The sequence below is a fragment of the Pseudophryne corroboree genome, chromosome 2 (assembly GCF_028390025.1).
Source record: "Pseudophryne corroboree isolate aPseCor3 chromosome 2, aPseCor3.hap2, whole genome shotgun sequence".
Taxonomy (NCBI): domain Eukaryota; kingdom Metazoa; phylum Chordata; class Amphibia; order Anura; family Myobatrachidae; genus Pseudophryne; species Pseudophryne corroboree.
This window is the reverse complement of record NC_086445.1, coordinates 397106237-397131692: the sequence shown is the minus strand read 5'-3', so window position 1 is coordinate 397131692 and position 25456 is coordinate 397106237. Positions and strand designations below refer to the sequence as shown.

At 43.0% G+C, this 25456-nt stretch overlaps 1 protein-coding gene across 4 annotated transcripts in view; it reads right to left on the bottom strand.

Moving 5' to 3' along the window:
- Positions 1 to 296: 296 nt before the first annotated feature.
- MITD1 (microtubule interacting and trafficking domain containing 1) overlaps positions 297 to 25456 on the bottom strand; it is an 86053-nt gene continuing 60893 nt past the window's right edge. The window contains exons 4-7 of one of the 4 annotated variants that reach the window (XM_063953360.1): positions 15358 to 15444; positions 13864 to 13976; positions 13242 to 13302; positions 297 to 723 (exon numbers count right to left, since the gene is read on the bottom strand). In XM_063953360.1, the coding sequence (XP_063809430.1) occupies positions 685 to 723; positions 13242 to 13302; positions 13864 to 13976; positions 15358 to 15444 (300 nt within the window). In that variant the 3' untranslated portion in view covers positions 297 to 684. Of the gene's footprint in view, positions 724 to 3153; positions 3618 to 4551; positions 5718 to 7516; positions 7637 to 13241; positions 13303 to 13863; positions 13977 to 15357; positions 15445 to 25456 lie in introns of those variants that run through there. The other 3 variants (XM_063953362.1, XM_063953359.1, XM_063953361.1) reach the window with 3 other exon arrangements.

Here is a 25456-nt window from a genome sequence, read left to right as displayed (position 1 = left end):
AATGTATTTAAAGCTGGTTGCCGATAGAAATATGCTGTATATCTAGATTGACAATTAATTTTTTATTTTTAGATGTATTCAGACGACTCTATATGATACTATATGATACAGCTAAACACGCGTTCTCAGTAAAATGACCATGCACAATGCATTGTTACTTAAAGATTTGTTTATTAATGACATTATGAATGACATTACTGTTACGGTTGATTGCAGTACGACTGTTCCACGGTATATGTTTGTTGGGGGGGGGGGGGGGGGGGGGGTGTCTACAGTTAAGTTATAATTGTAATACATAAACAAAAACTTAATAAAAACCTTTGAATTTAAAAAAAAACCCAGGAGGGTGATGTTAAATGTGGCATTTAAAAAAATTACAGGTTTTCAGCATTTTAGCCTTTTATAAATCGGTTACACAAAACTGCATTTTAATACTTTTCCCGCTAAATACTTTTCACTGTGAAATATAGATCTACCTTATTTCATAACGGCGTCATTGCTTCTCAGAATCTGGCAAGGATGATTCATCTGTGGCTGTGAAAACTGGCATGGATGAAGCTATTATTTCTGCAATAATAGCTTGTGAACCTCGTGCTTGGAATGCTCCAGGTCCAAATGAAATGGGTGATCACAACAATGCTTTTGGTGTGATGCAGGTAATGATATTTCGATTCATTTTTTCAGCTAGATTTCATGTCTTGCTTTCCAGTGTAGTTTTTCACCCTGCAAAAAAAGGTGAAGTATATACTTCCATTTGCAAACATGGACTAATTTGAGTATCAATATAAACACACATTGTGAGGATTCCAGGTTTATGTGTGCATTATACTGTACTTGCAAGATGCTAGTTGCTGCCTTGAATAATGCAGCAGTTATGGCTCACACGGTACCCTAGTTCTTTTATGGGTTCTGGGATCACACGGTAGGCACACAATATCAATGGTACAAAGCACCTGCATTACACACACTAGTTATACATGTATGCACAGCTGTACCAATGCAATTTTATCCTTCAAACACTTAAAAGTCCCATCTGAATTACCACTGCATTTTTGCCCTTACTCACGTCCTCTTATTTCTTACAGTCCAAATCAATTTCTGCACCCATATTATCTATGCTTTGGTTTCACTTCAAAGTAAATTGTGAGTAATTGTCAGGTTCCTGTGTACAGAATCTAGGTCTCTCTGTGCATGGTTTCCAGCAGCAATGCTGCCTGGTTAGCTTACCGGATTGTTTACCAATAGGAGTGCTGGTAAACCTCAGCTGACTCCTTCCTCCAATGGAAGCTTACTAAGGGTATATAAGTGTGATCTTGGTAACAGGAGAGGCCTGAACAACTTCCTTCTTCAGTGCATGCTGTTGTGTGTTGCTGTTCCACGGTTCAGGTCCCACTCTGTCTCCCAGATCATTTCTGCATTGATCATCGCTCAGTTATTCAACATTGATCCAACATCGATACAGTATCGATCATCGCTCAGAGTTATTCACCATCGGATATCTCTACGTGTTCTCCAGTGCTGATTACCATCGGATATCCCTATGTGTTCTCCAGTGCCAATTACCATCGGTTATCTCTACGTGTTCTCCAGCGCTGATTACCATCAGATATCTCTACGTGTTCTCCAGTGCCAATTACCATCAGTTATCTCTACGTGTTCTCCAGTGTCTCAAGTACCAAGTGTCATTGGTCACCATCGAGGTCCTCCAGGCGATCAGTGCCTAGCATCTGTTTTCTGATCGTTCCATCAAAGACTAATTCATATCTCACAGACTACCTCTAGCGATCTATCCTCAGACTCCTCAGCTTTTACCGGGTACCTGTCCAGGGGGCTGCCACCTACTCATTGGGTGCCGCGAAACCCAAATCCTCATAGGAGTGGGGTCACTGGTATAAACATCCTGGTGGGTTAGACTCTGCGCCTTTGGTCATGTCTCGTCAACATCAGGTACTAGTGGTAAATTTACCCTCCTCGAGTGTTGTGGCATTCTAACCCAGTAACCCCTTCTCACAAACCATCAGCTGAGTTCACAGGGATCCAGGACATGACAGCATCTCCAGCTGTCTCTCTGCTATCTCTTCTTGGATGTCACAGCACCTTTTTAAACTTAACATGTCTAAGACTGAGCTGATCTTCTTCCCACTCTCCTGCATAACCTCTCCTCCCACAATTATTGATGGCACAACTATCTCCTCTAGCCCTAAAGTACAATGTCTTAGAGTTATCCTTAATTCCTCCCCTCTCCTTCAAACATTCAGTACCTCTTGCAGTCCTGCTGGTTCCATCTCAAAAATATTTCCAGGATCAGACCCTTCCTCACCCTGGATGCTACTAAGACCCTCATCCACTCACTGGTCATCGCCAGATTGGAATACTGTAATCTACTCCTATCTGGCCTCCCTGACAAACGCCTTTTTCCACTCCAACCTATCCTCAATGCTGCTGCCCGGCTCATCTTCCTTTCCAATCATACTATGGGTCTAATTCAGCATGTTGCAAAACTACACCCCACCTCTCTAGTATGCTGGGGGGACGCCCAGCACAGGGCAAGGCCACCCTGCATGCTGGGTCCTCCTCCCTTGCTGAAATGCAAGCGCATCGTTAAACAGCGATGTGTTTGTATCTTAATGGTAGACCCCTGCCTTCGCAGACTAGCATCCGTGCATGCGCAGAAGTGTGGAAAATGCCAAATAGCGATTTCCGCACTTCTACGACCGTTATTGAATTAGATCATCTGCCAGATCTGGCTGGTAGGAATGAAAATCCAGTAAGATGAGAGCAAATGACAATCGACCATTTGCTCCCTTCCTCTGGAATTCTAAACAGGCTCTCAAGACCCACTTCTTCATCAAACCCAGCCATCTCTCATCCTAAGCTTCTGCTACATGCTCACTTCTTGTTGCCTAGTCTTACGTCTATTTAATGTATATTACTTTTTGTCTGACCTAATACATTTTTTATCTTTTTTTTATTTCCATGTTTTCATTTGATTTTATATGTTTTGTGCTACGACTTCTGGTACTTTATATTAGCCATGCATCACTGATACTTTGTGTACTGTGGGTATAAATTTCATAATTGATAAATGCAATAAAAAAGATACAGTATGTTTATTCCTTTAATCTGCTGTGTGAATGCAAGTTAGCTCTCCCACATTCGTGGATATAACATAACGGGACTATTATAATAACACACTTGAGAGTTAGACTAGAGTAAGAATTCTGCAGCTGACATGGAAAGAAGAGCAAATGAGAAAACCACAGTAATAATGAGACAATATTACAGATTACCTTTATCAGTTTTAATTACTGTTAAAAGTACAAATAACATGTATTGCATTCATAGTAGTGTTTGAGGAATGTCCACATTATTTCTATAAAATAAAATAGAAACTTGCTCTGTTGCTTTTTTACAAAAACTCTAACCTACCTCAGATACATCTCACTTTGTACTTAATTTGACTCAGTGGGTTGTGTAAACAAATTATAACATTTGCCTTTATAGGCATGGAATGATCGTCATCTTCTCCTATTTCTGACGGCATGTCCAATGAAACCCAGTACCATTTGTAGCACCTCCCAGGCCTCTTGTACATGCAGCACTCCTTAACCTGTTGGCTAGAAAAGATTAGCTATTTAGGGTGGGGGTCCCTATAATCCTCTCTTTATAAACCTACTTTGCTCTAACAATTATCCTAATTCCATATATTACATGTTACAGGCATTTTCGACAATAATATATTTCATTTGTAACCAACAGTATATACATCAAAAGGATGTGTATTACCTTGTAATCTACACAGGTAAATTGACATTGGCCAAAAACTGTATCATGGCTGGAACTCTGATGTCACTGGCAGGTTTGGGCTCTAGTAAAGGGGCAGGAACGGTCACTGACTCTAACTGACTAAGCAATCGCTGTACAGAAGTAATAGGTTGTTTCACTATGCTACCAGAATAAAGCACCATTTGACCAGGGGGATAATATGAAATTTACCAGGGTACACAAAGTAGATTCAGATATTTTCAGTTTAGCAAAATGGATATGTCACCTGATCACGATGGTATAACTACTCCCAGTCGAGGAGGGGTTAATCGGTTGAGCAGCTGGTTATGGCCAGAAATAGTCCCCAATCATCTGTCTGGGTTATGTACTGCATTATTCAGAACAACTGCTTTAGTACCATGACCCCAGCCCGTATTCTTATCACCTGTCCTAAAGTTGGCAGATCGGTTGCCTGTATGGGATGTAGTTAGTTTGCTGACAGCCATTACATAGACAATCTCTACGGGGACACCAAAAGACTGCCAGTGTTATGGCAACACCGTTGTAATGCTGCTAACCAAATTTTAAAGGAGATTGCATTATACATTTAAACGTGCTGCTTTACCTGCTTCTTTAATCATAGTACGGTCACCTGTAAAATGCATTACAACTGTGTCACTATAGCTGTGCCAGCATTTTATTGTCCCCATAACGATTGCAGACATGATGTATACAGAAAGTAGTCATCTGAATATTTTAAATGTGGATAATTATGAAAATACAAAGTTTAGATTTTTTTTTTTTAATTAAAAATATGACTACATATAAAAATACAATAGTATAGTAAATTCTTAATATGAGAACAGAAATGAGGCACAAAATCGTTAATGGGTATCCCCAGAGAGCGTTGTGCTTTGCATACATTTTATGTGTCTACCTCCCACACACGTCATGGGTGCAATTACTGTATTGTCAAACTAAACTAGCTATAGGCAATAAATAGGTACAACAGCTTAAACAAAACAAAAGAAAAACCATTACACAGAATACTGAAAACAGGTGGGCACATGTGGTGTGGGAAAATACACACATCAGCAACTGACTGAGTCTATGCTTAAGCAATAAAGAGGCACCAACAAATTCAGGTATATAGCGATAGCATCACAAATACAGTTATAAAATAGAGTGAACAGTTATTACACACCCACAAATGCCACATTAACATGTACATTAGGGAAAGTGCGGACAGCCCGAGGTAGCCACAGTATTTCTGGAAAAGCTTTAATCAAGCAAAAGATCACAGATGTATTGCTCTCAGTAATAACAGTAAGCGTGTACACAAATTAAGACTATTACAAGAAACAGCACTTTGGCAATGTGCGGAATTCAGTCAGATTATTCTTCTCTTTTTAATTTTAATATTATAAAAAATTAAATTTTTCTTTTAATATGTACAAAACACATCACTTGAATAATTAAAACAATAAAATATATAGAGTAGAGCAAAAAACACAAGTGAGCTGTTATACGCATTACTGTATGCTATCTGTGTTTGCATGCCTTAATACCATAGCACAGCTATCAATCACCTGCAAACACACATCAAGCACAGTAAATATATGATCCACTAGTTTCCTGGACACCAGATTCCTGTGGGATATAAAAGAGTGGCTGCAGAAACAATTGACAATAGAGGAAACAACATGACTGGTTCTTACATCTTTTAGCGAACTGACTTTATGCGCCCACTTGCAATGGTACCTGCTATAGAATTCAGCTTTGGAAAACAGACATAGTGGACAACCACTCCAAATAGTTTAAAACACCTTAAGATCACTCCATCGTACAGATTTTAGTCATGTTTTCCGAGTGTGATTGTTATGGAAAATATCGACCGAAGTTTCATAGCAGGGTCTTAAGTCATAGTCACAGAAGCCTAAGGAAAATCGGCTCTATAGAGATATGAGGGGGAAAAAAAGTAATAATACAAACTTAAGAACGCTTAACGTAAGCAAGAGACATTTTAAATGTATAAAAACATTTCATAACAAGCACCAGTCACCTAGAAACATTATAAACCATTACTAGAATACTAAGGAACAATTCGGCTTTTGCGAACAATATAATGGTATGTACTGCAGACCCACAAATGATGGGTTTATTCAGAGTTGGGACAAACCATGTTGCAATGCAACGGGTGCAAAAGCACTGGCTGCTTTCACATGTAGCTCACAAACGCCAAAAAGCTTTCTTTTTACACTACAATTTAGATTTCAGTTTAGACACAGCCCTTTCTCACATGGAAATATCTCTCTCCTCATGTTACATCTGCCCACCTGTAGTGCAACATGGTTTTACCAATGTGCAGATTCTTTTTTGCTTTACTCCCATCTTAGAATCCGCACTGTATCCATCATTTCCTTACAGAAATATGTACTACCCATAGACGCAGGCTACCACGCTTCTGTCATCATTCCACAGGTAAAATACGGAGATGGGGTAACACAGAAGAAACTATACTATTATATATGGGGTGCACCATATATCAATACATGACCACAGGTTAAAACACATAAAACATTTATAGATCTTTATACAATATGGGCTACCATGATTTTGAAGCGTATTTATGAAGCACAAGGCCATTACAGATTGAAATTTAAATTTACTGAGCATCAGTATGTGTAATATTTCTGAAATTCATACAAACTATGGGATCATATATTTAAAATAACGGATATGTCCTATGTAACCACACAGACCTTAATTATCCTATGCAAATGTAAGACGTGTGTATAAACCACTGGTGCCAAACAAAAAGTTTAAAGCTACGGATTTGCCAGACGCACAAGCTCAATATATTAAATCAGTGCGTCATGATCAGTAGCCCATATTAATCTCTAACATTCATGTATCTGGAAGTTCTTAGATGTGTTTCGGAATATGTAAGGATGTTGGGGGTGCTACCTGAGAGTGAAAACCATAGACAAATACATTTCTAACTGAAAAAGATATCCAAGGTTATAGCATTTAAAATAGACATTTTTAATCTGGGGGGAACATGATTTACAGTTGCTAACTAAACATAAAACATTATTTCAATTGGGACATTATAAGACAGATTATAGGTTGAACCCGATGGGCATTTTGCCTCTTTTCAACCTCATTAACTATGTAACAAATACACAGAAAGTGCCTGAAGAGCACGGCACTAGACTCTCATAAGGGGAGCACTGAAACTGAACACAACACGCCTCACAGTGGAAATAACGTACAGGACACCACACACTGCCTTTATGTCTCAGCAATAATGTGTTACATAATGATACAATTGTATCTATTCGCCAATTAGTGTATCAATATTTTTTCTGTGAAATTTATCCTGCATTCATGAGTCACTTAACAACAACCAGGGGTGTGATTTAATACACTGTTTATGCCTACAAAATTCTTTTGATGTGCAATTGTTGCAGATGACGTTAATTGAATCTGATTAGCAGGGCATCGCCTCTATGCATTAAAGGCGTTATCCCCTTTAATAGCAGGGTATGAATGGTGTTTACCTGACTTGCTGCCATTTATCTAGCCATTTAATCACAATACTATTTTTATCTGCCTAAGTAAGCCAATTATACTTTGTACTTCTATCACACTAGCTGTGTAGTATTTCTCTCATCGGCTGCGCTGGCTTTTGGCCGACAGCAGAAACGAAAATTCACATACCAAGACCCAGGTGATTCATCTATTTTTCCATTGGATGGTGCCAGTACGGATCTCTCACCCCGCATTCGATGCGCCAGCAGATGCGGGACAGCAGAATCTGGAAGCCACTTTCTCAAAGCCACGCCTGCTCTTTTTCCATATTAAATATCTAATATATAAGGTGCACAGTCATACTTGTGATATAACATTATTATACTAAAATTAAGTTGCACAGTCGTACCTGTGATAGAGAATTATTATATTTCACATTTTTGGAACCTGTGATTCTTTTACATTGTGTGTCAAATATTTTGCCTTTTAAATTCTTGTGAGTATCCCTATCTCACTTTTATGATTTAACATTAAAAGTTAAGTTTTACTAATTCTCTCTGAACAGACCTTTGTTCTCAATATAACAAAGATCAGTTTGAGTGCTCCCCTTATGAGAGTCTAGTGCCGTGCTCTAAACAAAAAGTGTCAGTGAGATGAGTCTGTTTAAATACGCAGGACTTCCGGTTTTTAGGAATATAAAAAGCTGTATCTCACTGATACTTGCATCTACCTTCTGAGGAGCTCAGCGCTGGAAACACGTTATGGACTACTTATGCAAGTGTGACAGCAGCCGTGAAGCATACCACCAGGCAAGCCAGCTGTTTGTTAGACACCAGGGGATTTTATCCGGATGCCCATTGGTGCAATCCAACGCTGATTTGCCATCTGGCTCTGGTAGGGAGACTTTTCAGCCACAGATTCTGCATATATATTCACCGCTGAATAATAATTTCTCATGCCATGGTGCGATTTACCCATTTGATGTTCATTTATTTTATTTTTTATTTTAGCTTTTAATATTGTGTGAATAAATATAGCCTTTTAAACAGTATCACCCTATTATCTTGCTTTATGCTCTCTCCATCGCCGGATGTCATGGAGTCTGAGATCGCCAGAGGTGCGGGATGTTGGCTGATCTCGGGCAGTTTTTTAAAGCGGCATGTCTTGTAAGTGTTTGCCCCTTTAAAAAAAAACATCCAAGATCAGCCGGCATCCCTCACTTCCAGAGATCCCAAACTCCATTACATCCCGCCGCATATATGCATTTGGATACTCTGAACATTTGAGAGAAAACACCATAAGAGAAAAGTATTTCCAGTCTTTTACTTTTAAATACCCTTTTTCTGTTTGTTTGGCGCCAGTGGTTTATACAAACTTCTTACATTTGCACATTTCCTTTGAGGTTTAAAGGCGGATACATACTACGCGACGGGGAATTGCCAGCAGTGAATGAGTATATTGTTGAACGATATAACGTTCAACGATATAGGCCCTCATTCCGAGTTGATCGCATGCTGCCGATTTTCGCAGCGCAGCAATCAGGTTACTACTGCACATGTACCGCAATGCGCACGCGCGTCGTATGGGTACAAACAGCGTTGTTGCTGTGCAATGCTTCTAGCAACGATTCCATTCGCACAGCCGTTCGCAAGGAGATTGACAGAAATAGGGCGTTTATGGGTGTCAACTGACCGTTTTCTGGGAGTGGTAGGGAAAACGCAGGCGTGTCCAGGCATTTGTAGGGCGGGTGTCTGACGTCAATTCCGGGACCGCACAGGCTGAAGTGATCGCAAGGGCTGAGTAAGTTCAGACCTACTCAGAAACTGCAAAAAACTTTTTCGTCCCGCTCGGCTGCACATGCGATCGCACACTTGCAAAGCTAAAATACACTCCCCCATGGGCGGCGACTATACGTTTGCACGGCTGAAAAAAGTAGCTAGCGAGCGATCAACTCGGAATGAGGGCCATAGTGATAATGTTCAGTGACGTCACCACCGGCATTCACGAACATGCGACTCAGCCTGATATGGACGGGTTGAGCTGCATGCAAGCTCAATATTGGTGATCGCTGAATGGCATGCGGTAGCGTGCATCATTCATCGGTCACCGGTATTGCCCCATACACACTGATAAGCCTAAAAATAAAATTATAACGTTATGTTATCGTTTATTTTTAGCCTAAAATCGACTAGTGTGTACCCCCCTTAAGTTTACCCTTGTGTATTCACCGTAGGCTGCCTTTAGATTGCGCTAGGAAAAGTATTATTCCATTATTCTTAATTATTCTATGCAGCCCTTTTCCCATACATGATCCCCTACAGATTTAAGTGTTATCCTCAGTCATTCCTTAGCTACTTGGCATTTTACACAGAACCTAACTTTGCTGCAGTATTAGAAGATCTATTGCATAATTTTTGCAGGATAATATGTTGATGGGAGAATGGAGAAAAAAGCAAACATAACATAAGAAACGGGCGGAAGTATTAACCTGGAGAAGGATTAAAGAAGTGATAAGCGCAAGGTGATAACACACCAGCCAGTCAGCTCCTGTCATTTTTCAATCCATAATGATTGGCTGGTGCGCTATCACCTTGCGCTTATCACTGCTTTATCACTTCTTTATCCCTTCTCCAGGTTAATACATCTGCCCTTATATTTCACTTTTATGGTCAATCAAATAATAATAATTAGAACTAGAGAATGGCCTTGTTATATATAAGTGAGTTCATAATGGGATGGGTTATAATTCCTATATTATATTACAGAGTTTTCAATCTACAGTTCTCATGACCTGAGGAACTAGACAAAAAATAAATAAAAGTGGAAATAAACCCCAGGAACAACAGCCCGCTTTAGGGCCTAATTCAGACCTGATCGCTGTTGTACGAAATAGCACAGAGGCAGATTATGGAATGACTGCGCGTGCATACTGATCGTAATGCGCAGCTGCGAGGACAAACTGCAAAAAAATCTTGCGTCTTTTTTGATCGCTAGGCGAACGCAGGCTGATTGACAGGAAGCAGACGTTTGGGGGTGGTAACTGCCCATTTTCTAGAAGTGTCAGGAAAAACTAAGGCGTTCCCAAGCGTTTTCAGGGCAGGCGTGTGACGTCAGCTCCGGCCCTGATCAGCCTGTTTGTATTGCACTGTAGGAGTAAGTCCTGGGCTATGCACAGACTGCACAGTATGGAAAAATCATTCATTGGTGAGTGAGTTGCGAATGGATTTGCAGCTGGATGGCATTTGAAAGCTTTTCGCACGGCATATGCAGACTTGCACAGGGTGGATTTTCACTCTGTCTGGGTGGCGAATATCCGATCGCAAACCTCTGCAAATTCACAGAGGAGCGACCAGGTCTGAATTAGGCCCTTAGACCGGTATCGCAGTTTCTCACCATCATGAGCGTGATGAGAAATACTGCTGGGTCCCCCTATTACTGGCTTCTAGTGTGCACAAAGACAGGGCAGCGGCAGATACATCTTCAAGAGTCTTATAAAAAAAAAATTCCCGTCAGATACCACAGTCACAGCTCCCTTCTCCTTCTGCTTCACTATAGTACCAAGCTCAAATTGGATGATTCAATTACCCTTGCTCTGGACCTCTAGCATGTGTCTCCTCAATGGCGGCGGACATTTCGGGAGGGACATTTAGCAGACTGACATGCGGATGGCTAGTCTGCATGTCAATCTGCACTGAATCAGCGGTGGCGCCCGCACAGCCATGCGCCTCTGCAGTGGCTGTCGTTACGCCACTGGTGGGGCAGATGTAACATGTGCAGAAAGATTTAGATTTGGGTGGGGTGTGTTCAAACTGAAATCTAAATTGCAGTGTAGAAATTAAGCAGACAGTATTTACCCTGCACAGAAACAAAATAACGCACCCAAATCTAAATCTCTCTGCATATTACATCTGCCCCACCTGCAGTTCAACATGGTTTTGCCCAATTGCTAACTTTTTTGGTTTGCTAACAAACCTGAATAACCCCCTTTATTCAGCACTCTATAGTAATGCACTAGTGCAGGGGGATTTTTTCTTTTTGTAACTGCACTTGAAGGCTTAACTCAGACAGCTGCCTGATTGGGGCCATGGAGCCTGATTCAGATGTGGTTAGAGCTGCTATCGCTGCCGTCTACTTGGAAGCAGCAGCCATGCACTAGTATAGTAATGCAGCATTTGATATAAGTAGACGCCTACTGCTCACATAAGTAATCCGTGCAGCGTCCTAGGATGCAGCATCCAATCACCTGCAACACCATAGGCCGGAGGCATGACCTATGGGGTCGCGCAAGCTGGATACTGCAGATCCTACCAAGAGGCCAAGAAATCTCCATCTTCCAACAGAGATCCTGGCCTCATCACTCTCCCAAACCAAAGGCGACACACCTCCATTTCAGGAAATGGCGGACGCCGCTGCTCCCTACCCTACCTCCAAATGGCAGCAGACTATTGATCACCGACAGGCTGCAGCCGATCTGCTACCGACGTCATAGACCCGTACTGCACATGTGCACAGTAGCGAACACCTCCAACCACATCTGAATCAGGCCCATGGTTTGCAAGTTATTTTGAATATAGCAATGAATCTAGAACAAAGAATATCCAAATGTTTCATAATTGCAAGGTGCAATCTTGCACAAGATGGGTTTCAATGAGAAATAAAAGTGATACAAAGGAATTGTAACAATCGTATATATATGAAGCCCTGCGCTACCAAATAAAAGCTGCTGGTTTGCAACACATGGGATATTCCCTTAATTATCCCTATATAACACAAGAAATATGAAAACAATGGATGGTTGCAAACTAGCGCTAGGTTTAAAATAATAAAATTTTAAAACAACTTGAGACTTTTTAATCTTCGTCCAAAGTTTCTTTCAGATTCTTTCCATTCATCAGAAAGACACTCACTTTATCGTTCTGTCTCGTGTTCACGTAAAAGTATCTTTCTATCACCAAACCTCCACGATATATTTCATTTGCAATGAGCTTTAGCTATTGGAGTAACACTTACATTAGTGTCCTGTCTCGCGTGCACATCAAGGGACTTTACTTCTTGAGGAAGGGGAGGGAATCCCCGAAACGCGTTGAAGTTGTTGCTAGCCACTATACCTGACAATTTGTTTGCTGTATTGGACGAATAAAAAGCCGTGTGTTCCTGAAAAAAAAACACTGGTCTGCTCCATTCCTGCCTTCCACACTGTGAGGGATGAGAAAGATACCTTGATGTGCACGCGAGACAGGACACTAATGTAAGTGTTACTCCAATAGCTAAAGCTCATTGCAAATGAAATATATCGTGGAGGTTTGGTGATAGAAAGATACTTTTACGTGAACACGAGACAGAACGATAAAGTGAGTGTCTTTCTGATGAATGGAAAGAATCTGAAAGAAACTTTGGACGAAGATTAAAAAGTTTCAAATTGTTTTAAAATTTTATTATTTTAAACCTAGCGCTAGTTTGCAACCATCCATTGTTTTCACAAAGGAATTGTAGTCAAACATTGCTACTGGATGTATGCATTATATTTTGTGATGTCATATTATTGGGTGTAGTACTGCTGACCGGCGGTCAGGAGACCGCCTGTCAGCTTACCGACGCCGGGATCCCGGCGGGGAGGGGCGAGTGCAGCAAGCCCATTGCGGGCTCGGTGGCGACCTGCGGTCGCCACGGGTTCTATTCCCACTCGATGGGTGTCGTGGACACCCACGAGTGGAAATAGTCCCTGTTGGTCGGCATGCCGACCGTCGGGATAGTGAGCCGTCGGGCTGGTGGAGGAGGTCATGTGACTGTCGGTCAGCTGACCGGCGGTCACATGAATACCACCCATATTATTCTACCTACAGTAAATATTTAGAAAAGGGAGCGCTATGTATTTTACAAATGGCAGGGAGAGTCTTTGCTAAAGAACACAGCTTTGACTTTGGAATTCTTACAGTGCTTACCTGAGGCTTCTTAAAATAGTCAAGGCCCCGTCCAATCTTAATCATCCAGCCATTATTAAACCTGTCAACATTAACGGGATACAAGAATTCTACATAAAACCAGTGCTTTTTACTACAATATCAGACAAACAGGGCTGTCTGGGTGCTCAACATGAAAATCAAGTTACACAATCATTGCGCAATTTAGCCATATGAGCGAGATCTGCCCATTTATCTATCTGTCTGAGCATCTGGATCACTAGCTTAATTGTGGTCTGCAAGAGTGGCTGAGAAATGACAAGACATACACATTTTCCCCTGTGCTCAATGACTCTACAGTATATATTCAGACATGATCTGCCATTACAATGTAGACTGTGAAACTGGAAACTGTTTGATTTAAGAGAACAAAAGTGGGATAAACACTGAAATCAAAGGCTAACTGAAAAAGGAAGCCATAGGAGTTTCAGCTGTTTGCAATAGAGTGGTTTAGTAATATACCTTACGCATTCATAGTGTTTTCTCAGACTGAATGTATATGTCTGAATATTTTCAGATCTTGGGATTTTACAATGTTGAATTAAGTAGAAATGTGCAGAGGACTACTGCACAGTTTTATATGCAACAAGATTTCTTACTGTACCTGATTTCCCGATCATGGATGGAGGAGAAGGTGACATCTAGTATTACACCATAATCCAGCAGTGACTTTTTGATCTCTTGTAGGCCACTCATCTGTTGGTCTTTACCATTTTCCTATTACCAGTATCAAAAAGAGTGATTAAGGTACAATCAATTAAACTGTGATTATTCTTATTGATTCTGAATGATTTTTAAAGTGCAATGATTTTACTAGCAAACCACTGCTAAAAAAAAGCATTACTCTTTTAAATTTTGGGCATATATTGGGTTTTAGAACCCAATGATTAGTAAATACACTCCTATATAGTGACATTTTACCCATTAATTTCAATGGCCAAATCAATTTAATAGGGTGTCTACCATAAGGTTGTGAATAGGAAAGTACAGTAGTTATGTTGAACAACTTTATTTGAAGAGTTATATTTTAGAAAGAGTAACTGGCCCATGTATTTCACTGTTGGTTCCAGCATGTGTGCTACATGTGGAAATCCAACTGAAATGTATGAGCCACTGAAAAGAAACAAAAGCCACTGTACAAAAGTCTATCCCATTTCCACTTGATACTGCTCTCACGTGGTAAAACCACGCTAAAAATACTTTCACTGTGGAGAACTTACTACTGTCCCAATCTCCACTGAGACTCCCATTCCGTCATTTTGTCTCAGCACTGCCCTCTCCCAACGCTCATGAACAGTTCCCCACTTGCCAATATCGTCACGTCCTCACTTTTTTTGTTTTAACGATTTAGGAGCAATTGAAAAGTTTAATCCCGCCCTGCTGCGGCATATTGCAAAAAGTAAAATGTTTGTTCCAGCGCTGGGAAAACAGGATTTTCGCATATTAGTGCTCCCTCGGGTGCAGGGAGCCCAAAATACAAGTGAATCTCCACCCCCCATATGTCTGTTTTCTATTATTTATGGGGCAAATGCAATTACAGACTTGCAATTAACCCAAGAGCAGCATTGATACAGCATTTAGTGCTGATTTCTGTTTGCACCTCCAGGAGGTCTGAGAAAATAGAAAAGTGTTAACTGCTACCTTGAGGCTGCTCGGGGTATCTAACAGAATAGCCCCAGGTACGATGAAACCTGTGGGTAATAAGGGGCCTGATTTTCTACGCAATGCAACTACAGATATCAGCAAGTGAAGCTTGAAAAGAGACGTCCACTGGAGCCACTGCAACTCATTCGCAGTGCGTACACATACTCAACCTACTAGCAAGAACGAGGAACATCGGGTTTAAGGTTAGGCCAATGGCTACGCAGACTGGTCCCGGCAGTAGTTACATAGGCTCCATGTTTGTGTGTGTTGGGAATCCTTTAGCGGCGATAACTCATCGCAGCTAATAAGATACCGCCCAAAGACTTTAACCAGTGCTCTGTTGGAAAAAATCTATACATTCAATTAACAGAAGAACCACTATTGTTTGTCACAGATAAAACACAGATTTTCTTTCTTTTAAAGAAATCAGAAAACAAAAACAACAACAACTCACATCATCCCTTGAAGTCAATAAATTTATTTTCTTGACTTTTGAAGGACTCCTGATAAGCATTTCACAGAATCGTAAAAAGTTATACAACTGAAAAAATAAAAGAAAGAACAAGAAACACTTTCAATAAATTGCATGAAATCCAATTAAAAAACAAACAAAAAAAAAAAAAAACAAGACACTTCACCAGTGGTTCCCAAACTGTTTACCATGGCACCCTCAGGTGCCTCGGGGCACTGCAGGGGTGTCCTGTGTTGGTGGTCCAAGACCAATTAAAATTATTTCTGGTCAATGTAATAGGCAAAACCAGCGCTTGTGGCTTCTAATCATAAAATACGTGGACAAGAAGAAGCAAATCCTGTCCCTCACCACATGAATGAACCTAAGGGTGTGTACCCATGGTGAGATTCGGGCTATGCCCAATTCTCACTATGCGACAGGGGCCAGGTCGGCACATAGTCAGTATCGCAAGCACATAATGAGTGTGCTTGCGATACTGGCTATGTGCGATTTTGGCTAAGTGTCAATTTTGACTATCTCTTCTATAGAGATAGTCAAAATTGACTTGCCTGCACAGTCTATCTTTTCTTTCGATGCCGACCGCGCGGGACCGCGCATCGGCATCGAACGGGATCGCAAGGTGACTGTCACCTTGCGATCTGCACTAACTTTTCTTCCAATTTTGACTATATAGTCAGAATTGGAAGAAAAAAATCTCACCGTGTGTACACACCCTAAGGATGACATAAAACACAATTTACTTAATTCAGGAATAACTCAAAATCCCAACTGGGCCGAATAATCAAGGTCGAAGTCTTGTGTGGTCCGCAAGAAAAGAAAAAAGTCTTATATGCAATTATTATATTTCATGTACCTCTTTTTTCCTTCACTAATACTATATATTGATATATACCCTCCATTCCCTGCAAGATGTGCCCCCTTTATGCCATCACTATTACAGGTTGAGTATCCCTTATCCAAAATGCTTGAGACCAGAGGAATTTTGGATATCGGATTTTCCGTATTTTGGAATAATTGCATATCATAATGAGATATCATGGCGATGGGACCTAAATCTAAGCACAGAATACATTTATGTTTCATATACACCTTATACACACAGCCTGAAGGTAATTTTAGCCAATATTTTTTATAACTTTGTGCATTAAACAAAGTGTATCTACATTCACACAATTCATTTATGTTTCACATACACCTTATACACACAGCCTGAAGGTCATTTAATACAATATTTTTAATAACTGTGTGTATTAAACAAAGTTTGTGTACATTGAGCCATCAGAAAACAAAGGTTTCACTATCTCACTCTCTCAAAAAGTCTGTATTTCGGAATATTCCGTATTTCGGATATGGGATACTCAACCTGTACTATATATCAAGTACCCTACATCTGCTGCAGGATGTGACTCCTTTATTCCATCACTAATAATATATACCACACATTATAACACATTAACACCCCCCTTCCTCCCCCTCTGTATGTGATTTCCCTGCCTGCTGCCTCTGTCCCTTTGTAGGTTGATAGCAGAATAAATATTCTGCACCAGACAGTCTGATATTTGTGAGCAAACTGTGAAACCAGCACATGAACATAATAAAAGGCTAAGTGGTATATTTAATTGAAGTGGGATCCATTCCGATATTCATTTGTCGGAATAAATCCAACCTGGGCTATTCAATGCAATCTCAAATCGACTTTAAAAAAAAGTCAAATTGAGATGCGGGAGCGGAGACTGGGGAAAGCCGCGGGCAGACGGGGGAGAGAAGCGGCTATAGCAGCGTAGCCGGAGGATGTCACAGCCGCCGCCGCTCACGGCAGCGTCCACCAGCAAGCAAGACCCCCCCCCCCCCCCCACCCTTCTCTCCCCTGTCTCTGCTCCCGCATAACAGCCGCCGCTCACGGCACCGTCCACCCAGCTCCAGCTGGCTGGATGCTGCTGTGAGCGGCGGCTGTGACACTCCTGCGCTGCTCTCCCCCGTCTGCCCGCGGCTCTCCCCATCTCTGCTCCCGAATCTCACTTCGACTTTTTTTAAAGTCCAATTGAGATGGTCGAAAAGGGGACACAAGCACGCGGATCGGCAGCTATTCCGCCGATCCACGTGCTTTTCGACAAGTCGAATTCCTTGACTTGTCGAATAATTTGGGGTTAGATCGAAAGTGGTTCCGACCTATTCCACCTAGAAAAAGTCGAAAACTGCCGTCTTTTCGACAGACGTCAGCTTTCAACTTCAATTGAATATATGTTTAAGAGGGGTAATCTATTAGCCGCGATAACCAATTTTCGCGCAACAAAAACCTGACTTTTACCGCAAATCGTGAAAAACCACTAACTAATAGGCAGAGAAATCTTTTCCAACAATAATTTTTCACAAGTTTCACTACTCTGAGCAGAGGAAAACTTGGGGAAAATCCCTATTTTAATGTAAAAATCGTTGGAATTTTGTTCACAACCATTGGCGTTTCTATTATAGGTGCAGTGTGTGCGGCGATAAAGGCCCCGGGTCCAGGACCCACACCACACACACTGCACCCATGTTGTTGTAATACTTACGTTTCTGGAGTCTTGCGACGAACGCTGCGGCCGCCACAAAAATCCCACCAAAAATGGCCGTCGCACATATGCAGTACAAAACTTGTCTTCGGACTATGGTGGGCACCATGTTTCCGGAGACCTGCACATGCGCAGTAGACTCCTACACAGTGCCGGAGCCTATGGTGCCATGGAGAGGAGGGGGCCCACCCGGAGTCTGCACACGGGCCCCCTCTTCTCTTAAAACGCCCCTGTTCAGAACCCCTGGGACACCCCTCCTAATCACTAATTAGGCACTTAGAAGATTTTCATTATTTTTAATTGGCCAATAATGACATGTCAGTTTTGGGGTGAAAAAATGCGAAGTGATAGGATTTGGGATTAAAGGTATAGGATAGGTATATTGGGGTGCTTTATGAGTGGATATTAGGCTTGCAGGTGGGAGTAGTCAACCTGTTTACACCTTTTGTTTTTTTTTGTTTTTACAAGTCCCATAAAATGACCCAAATATATACTTATACCCACTTTTATGTACCCCAAACTCAATATGAGCATTTATTTTGCTAAAAAAAACAACAACTTGCTTTTATAATATTTTTCCATTTTTAAAAAAATGCATTTAACAGCCATTTGACCCAATTTAAGTACCCCAAATATAATTAATATCACCTATAGGTCCTCATTCCGAGTTGTTCGATCGCTAGCCGCTTTTCACAGCAGTGCACACGCTAAGCCGCCGCCCTCTGGGAGTGAATCTTAGCTTAGAATTGCGACCGAAAGATTCGCAAAATTGCGAATAGAAATTTCTTAGCAGTTTCTGAGTAGCTCGAGACTTACTCTGCCACTGCGATCAGTTCAGTCAGTTTCGTTCCTGGTTTGACGTCACAAACACACCCAGCGTTCGCCCAGACACTCCTCCGTTTCTCCAGCCACTCCCGCGTTTTTCCCAGAAACGGTAGCGTTTTTTCACACACTCCCATAAAACGTCCAGTTTCCGCCCAGAAACACCCACTTCCTGTCAATCACATTACGATCACCAGAACGAAGAAAAAAACCTCGTAATGCCGTGAGTAAAATTCCTAACTGCATAGCAAATTTACTTGGCGCAGTCGCACTGCGGACATTGCGCATGCGCATTAGCGACTAATCGCTCCGTTGCGACAAAAAAATAACAAGCGAACAACTCGGAATGACACCCATAATACACTTTTTTACTATTGTCCTATGTTAGTTTAGCATTTTTTGAGGTACAGGCTGATTTCCCCATTTTCACTCTGATTTTTCACTTTCTTTTTTTCAGTGTATTTTTTCGCCCGTTTGGAGGCAATCCCGAAACCGCCTGTCGGGATTCCGGCGGTCACAATGCTGACACCGGAATCCCGACAGGCGGTGAAATGCTGCCGCTACAGGCTTTACTCCCTGTAATGGTGTACATAACATCCATTGAGGGAGAATATAACCTGTGGCAAGCGCAGCGAACCACTGTGCCCACAGCCAGAGGCGTATCTAGCACGGGGCGAGCAGGGCACGTGCCCTGGGCGCCATGGCAGCCCCAACAGAGGGGGGCGCCACCGGCACCTGCACGGCCCACTCGCCCCATGCTTCAGGGATTCCGCCGGCGCTACCCGCGGCGCTTTCCCTGTCTCCCCGGCTGCTGTGCCTGTCACAATAGACAGGCAGCGGCAGCCAGGAGCCTCCCCCTACTCCCCCCTGCAAAGTGACTGTGTGTACGCGATCGCGACCGCGGAGGTGCGCGCATGCGCGTGCGCGACCTCGGGGGGGCGTGCGGCCCCTGCCCTGAACAGCAGTGAGTGCAGGTGAGCGGGAAGGGGGTGCGGGACATTTTGTGTGTGTGTGTGTGTTAAGTGTGTGTGTGTCGGACAGTGTGCGTGTGTGTTGTGTGTGGGACATTGTGTGTGTGTGGGACAGTGTGAGTGTGTTAATTGTGTGTGTGGGACAGTTTGAGTGTGTGTAAATTGTGTGTGTGTGACTGTGTGTGTGGGACAGTGTGCGTGTGTTAATTGTGTGTGTGTGTTAATTGTGTGTGTGTGTGTGACAGTGTGAGTGTGTTAATTGTGTGTGTGGGACAGTGCGTGTTTGTTAATTGTGTGTGTGAGTGTGTTAATTGTGTGTGTGGGACAGTTTTGAGTGCGTGTTAATTGTGTGTGTGTGGGACAGTGTGCGTGTGTTAATTGTGTATGTGTGGGACAGTGTGAGTGTGTTAATTGTGTGTGTGTGTGTGTGTGTGTGTGTGTGGGACAGTGTGAGTGTGTTAATTGTGTGTGGGACAGTTTGAGTGTGTGTTAATTGTGTGTGTGTGTGTGTGTGTGTGTGTGGGACAGTGTGCGTGTGTGTTAATTGTGTGTGTGTGGGACAGTGTGCGTGTGTATCAATTGTGTGTGTGTGGGACAGTGTGCGTGTGTGTTAATTGTGTGTGTGGGACAGTGTGCGTGTGTTAAGTGTGTGTGTGTGTGTGTGGGACAGTGTGAGTGTGTTGTGTGTGTGTGGGACAGTGCGTGTTTGTTAATTGTGTGTGGGACAGTGTGCGTGTGTGCTATTTGTGTGTGTGGGACAGTGTGCGTGCGTGTGTGTTAATTGTGTGTGTGTGTTAATTGTCCCGGCGGTTATTGGCGTCTGTAGTGTGCGCCCCATCCTCCTCCGCTGCCAGGAGCGGCGGTGTGCGGCTCTCCCCCTCCTCCGCCGGCTCCGTCCTCCCGTCGTGGCCCTGCAGTGTGTGCCGGTCTCCCCAGCAGCAGCAGCAGGTTAGTCTCCCCCCCCCCCCCCCCCCTCTCTCTCTCTCTCTCTCTCTCCTCCTGTGGATTGCAGTTTGTAAGTATCATTTTAATTTTTACAGGTACCCCTATTGAATTCTACTGGACAAGTGGACGTGATCGGCGTGGGATGTAGGTAAGTAATCTGTCTCTCATTTTTACAGATTCCCCTACTGGATTCTACTGGACAAGTGGACGTGACCAGCGTGGGATATAGGTAAGTAATCCGTCTCTCATTTTTACAGGTACCCCTATTGGATTCTACTGGACAAGTGGACGTGATCGGCGTGGGATGTAGGTAAGTAATCTCTCTCTCATTTTCACAGGTACCCCTATTGGATTCTACTGGACAAGTGGACGTGACCGGCGTGGGATGTAGGTAAGTAATCTGTCTCTCATTTTTACAGATTCCCCTACTGGATTCTACTGGACAAGTGGACGTGACCAGCGTGGGATATAGGTAAGTAATCTGTCTCTCATTTTTACAGGTACCCCTATTGGATTCTACTGGACAAGTGGACGTGATCGGCGTGGGATGTAGGTAAGTAATCTCTCTCTCATTTTCACAGGTACCCCTATTGGATTCTACTGGACAAGTGGACGTGACCGGCGTGGGATGTAGGTAAGTAATCTGTCTCTCATTTTTACAGATTCCCCTACTGGATTCTACTGGACAAGTGGACGTGACCAGCGTGGGATGTAGGTAAGTAATCTGTCTCTCATTTTTACAGGTACCCCTATTGAATTCTACTGGACAAGTGGACGTGACCAGCGTGGGATGTAGGTAAGTAATCTGTCTCTCATTTTTACAGGTACCCCTATTGGATTCTACTGGACAAGTGGACGTGATCGGCGTGGGATGTAGGTAAGTAATCTGTCTCTCATTTTTACAGATTCCCCTATTGGATTCTACTGGACAAGTGGACGTGACCGGCGTGGGATGTAGGTAAGTAATCTGTCTCTCATTTTTACAGATTCCCCTACTGGATTCTACTGGACAAGTGGACGTGACCAGTGTGGGATGTAGGTAAGTAATCTGTCTCTCATTTTTACAGGTACCCCTATTGAATTCTACTGGACAAGTGGACGTGGCCAGCGTGGGATGTAGGTAAGTAATCTGTCTCTCATTTTTACAGGTACCCCTATTGGATTCTACTGGACAAGTGGACGTGATCGGCGTGGGATGTAGGTAAGTAATCTGTCTCTCATTTTTACAGGTACCCCTACTGGATTCTACTGGACAAGTGGACGTGACCAGCGTGGGATATAGGTAAGTAATCTGTCTCTCATTTTTACAGGTACCCCTATTGGATTCTACTGGACAAGTGGACGTGATCGGCGTGGGATGTAGGTAAGTAATCTCTCTCTCATTTTCACAGGTACCCCTATTGGATTCTACTGGACAAGTGGACGTGACCGGCGTGGGATGTAGGTAAGTAATCTGTCTCTCATTTTTACAGATTCCCCTACTGGATTCTACTGGACAAGTGGACGTGACCAGCGTGGGATGTAGGTAAGTAATCGGTCTCTCATTTTTACAGGTACCCCTATTGAATTCTACTGGACAAGTGGACGTGACCAGCGTGGGATGTAGGTAAGTAATCTGTCTCTCATTTTTACAGGTACCCCTATTGGATTCTACTGGACAAGTGGACGTGATCGGCGTGGGATGTAGGTAAGTAATCTGTCTCTCATTTTTACAGATTCCCCTATTGGATTCTACTGGACAAGTGGACGTGACCGGCGTGGGATGTAGGTAAGTAATCTGTCTCTCATTTTTACAGATTCCCCTACTGGATTCTACTGGACAAGTGGACGTGACCAGTGTGGGATGTAGGTAAGTAATCTGTCTCTCATTTTTACAGGTACCCCTATTGAATTCTACTGGACAAGTGGACGTGGCCAGCGTGGGATGTAGGTAAGTAATCTGTCTCTCATTTTTACAGGTACCCCTATTGGATTCTACTGGACAAGTGGACGTGATCGGCGTGGGATGTAGGTAAGTAATCTGTCTCTCATTTTTACAGGTACCCCTACTGGATTCTACTGGACAAGTGGACGTGACCGGCGTGGGATGTAGGTAAGTAATCTGTCTCTCATTTTTACAGATTCCCCTACTGGATTCTACTGGACAAGTGGACGTGACCAGCGTGGGATGTAGGTAAGTAATCTGTCTCTCATTTTTACAGGTACCCCTATTGGATTCTACTGGACAAGTGGACGTGATCGGCGTGGGATGTAGGTAAGTAATCTCTCTCTCATTTTTACAGGTAACGCTATTGGATTCTACTGGACAAGTGGACGTGACCGGCGTGGGATGTAGGTAAGTAATCTGTCTCTCATTTTTACAGGTACCCCTATTGGATTCTACTGGACAAGTGGACGTGACTGGCGTGGGATGTAGGTAAGTAATCTGTCTTTCATGTTTACAGATTCCCCTACTGGATTCTACTGGACAAGTGGACGTGACCGGCGTGGGATGTAGGTAAGTAATCTGTCTCTCATTTTTACAGGTAACGCTACTGGATTCTACTGGACAAGTGGACGTGACCGGCGTGGGATGTAGGTAAGTAATCTGTCTCTCATTTTTACAGATTCCCCTACTGGATTCTACTGGACAAGTGGACGTGACCAGCGTGGGATATAGGTAAGTAATCTGTCTCTCATTTTTACAGGTACCCCTATTGGATTCTACTGGACAAGTGGACGTGATCGGCGTGGGATGTAGGTAAGTAATCTCTCTCTCATTTTCACAGGTACCCCTATTGGATTCTACTGGACAAGTGGACGTGACCGGCGTGGGATGTAGGTAAGTAATCTGTCTCTCATTTTTACAGATTCCCCTACTGGATTCTACTGGACAAGTGGACGTGACCAGCGTGGGATGTAGGTAAGTAATCTGTCTCTCATTTTTACAGGTACCCCTATTGAATTCTACTGGACAAGTGGACGTGACCAGCGTGGGATGTAGGTAAGTAATCGGTCTCTCATTTTTACAGGTACCCCTATTGGATTCTACTGGACAAGTGGACGTGATCGGCGTGGGATGTAGGTAAGTAATCTGTCTCTCATTTTTACAGATTCCCCTATTGGATTCTACTGGACAAGTGGACGTGACCGGCGTGGGATGTAGGTAAGTAATCTGTATCTCATTTTTACAGATTCCCCTACTGGATTCTACTGGACAAGTGGACGTGACCAGTGTGGGATGTAGGTAAGTAATCTGTCTCTCATTTTTACAGGTACCCCTACTGAATTCTACTGGACAAGTGGACGTGGCCAGCGTGGGATGTAGGTAAGTAATCTGTCTCTCATTTTTACAGGTACCCCTATTGGATTCTACTGGACAAGTGGACGTGATCGGCGTGGGATGTAGGTAAGTAATCTGTCTCTCATTTTTACAGGTACCCCTACTGGATTCTACTGGACAAGTGGACGTGACCGGCGTGGGATGTAGGTAAGTAATCTGTCTCTCATTTTTACAGATTCCCCTACTGGATTCTACTGGACAAGTGGACGTGACCAGCGTGGGATGTAGGTAAGTAATCTGTCTCTCATTTTTACAGGTACCCCTATTGGATTCTACTGGACAAGTGGACGTGATCGGCGTGGGATGTAGGTAAGTAATCTGTCTCTCATTTTTACAGATTCCCCTATTGGATTCTACTGGACAAGTGGACGTGACCGGCGTGGGATGTAGGTAAGTAATCTGTCTCTCATTTTTACAGATTCCCCTACTGGATTCTACTGGACAAGTGGACGTGACCAGTGTGGGATGTAGGTAAGTAATCTGTCTCTCATTTTTACAGGTACCCCTATTGAATTCTACTGGACAAGTGGAAGTGACCAGCGTGGGATGTAGGTAAGTAATCTGTCTCTCATTTTTACAGGTACCCCTATTGGATTCTACTGGACAAGTGGACGTGATCGGCGTGGGATGTAGGTAAGTAATCTGTCTCTCATTTTTACAGGTACCCCTATTGGATTCTACTGGACAAGTGGACGTGACCGGCGTGGGATGTAGGTAAGTAATCTGTCTCTCATTTTTACAGATTCCCCTACTGGATTCTACTGGACAAGTGGACGTGACCAGCGTGGGATGTAGGTAAGTAATCTGTCTCTCATTTTTACAGGTACCCCTATTGAATTCTACTGGACAAGTGGACGTGACCAGCGTGGGATGTAGGTAAGTAATCTGTCTCTCATTTTTACAGGTACCCCTATTGGATTCTACTGGACAAGTGGACGTGATCGGCGTGGGATGTAGGTAAGTAATCTCTCTCTCATTTTTACAGGTAACGCTATTGGATTCTACTGGACAAGTGGACGTGACCGGCGTGGGATGTAGGTAAGTAATCTGTCTCTCATTTTTACAGGTACCCCTATTGGATTCTACTGGACAAGTGGACGTGACCGGCGTGGGATGTAGGTAAGTAATCTGTCTCTCATTTTTACAGGTACCCCTATTGGATTCTACAGGACAAGTGGACGTGATCGGCGTGGGATGTAGGTAAGTAATCTGTCTCTCATTTTTACAGGTACCCCTATTGGATTCTACTGGACAAGTGGACGTGACCGGCGTGGGATGTAGGTAAGTAATCTGTCTCTCATTTTTACAGATTCCCCTACTGGATTCTACTGGACAAGTGGACGTGACCAGCGTGGGATGTAGGTAAGTAATCTGTCTCTCATTTTTACAGGTACCCCTATTGGATTCTACTGGACAAGTGGACGTGACCAGCGTGGGATGTAGGTAAGTAATCTGTCTCTCATTTTTAC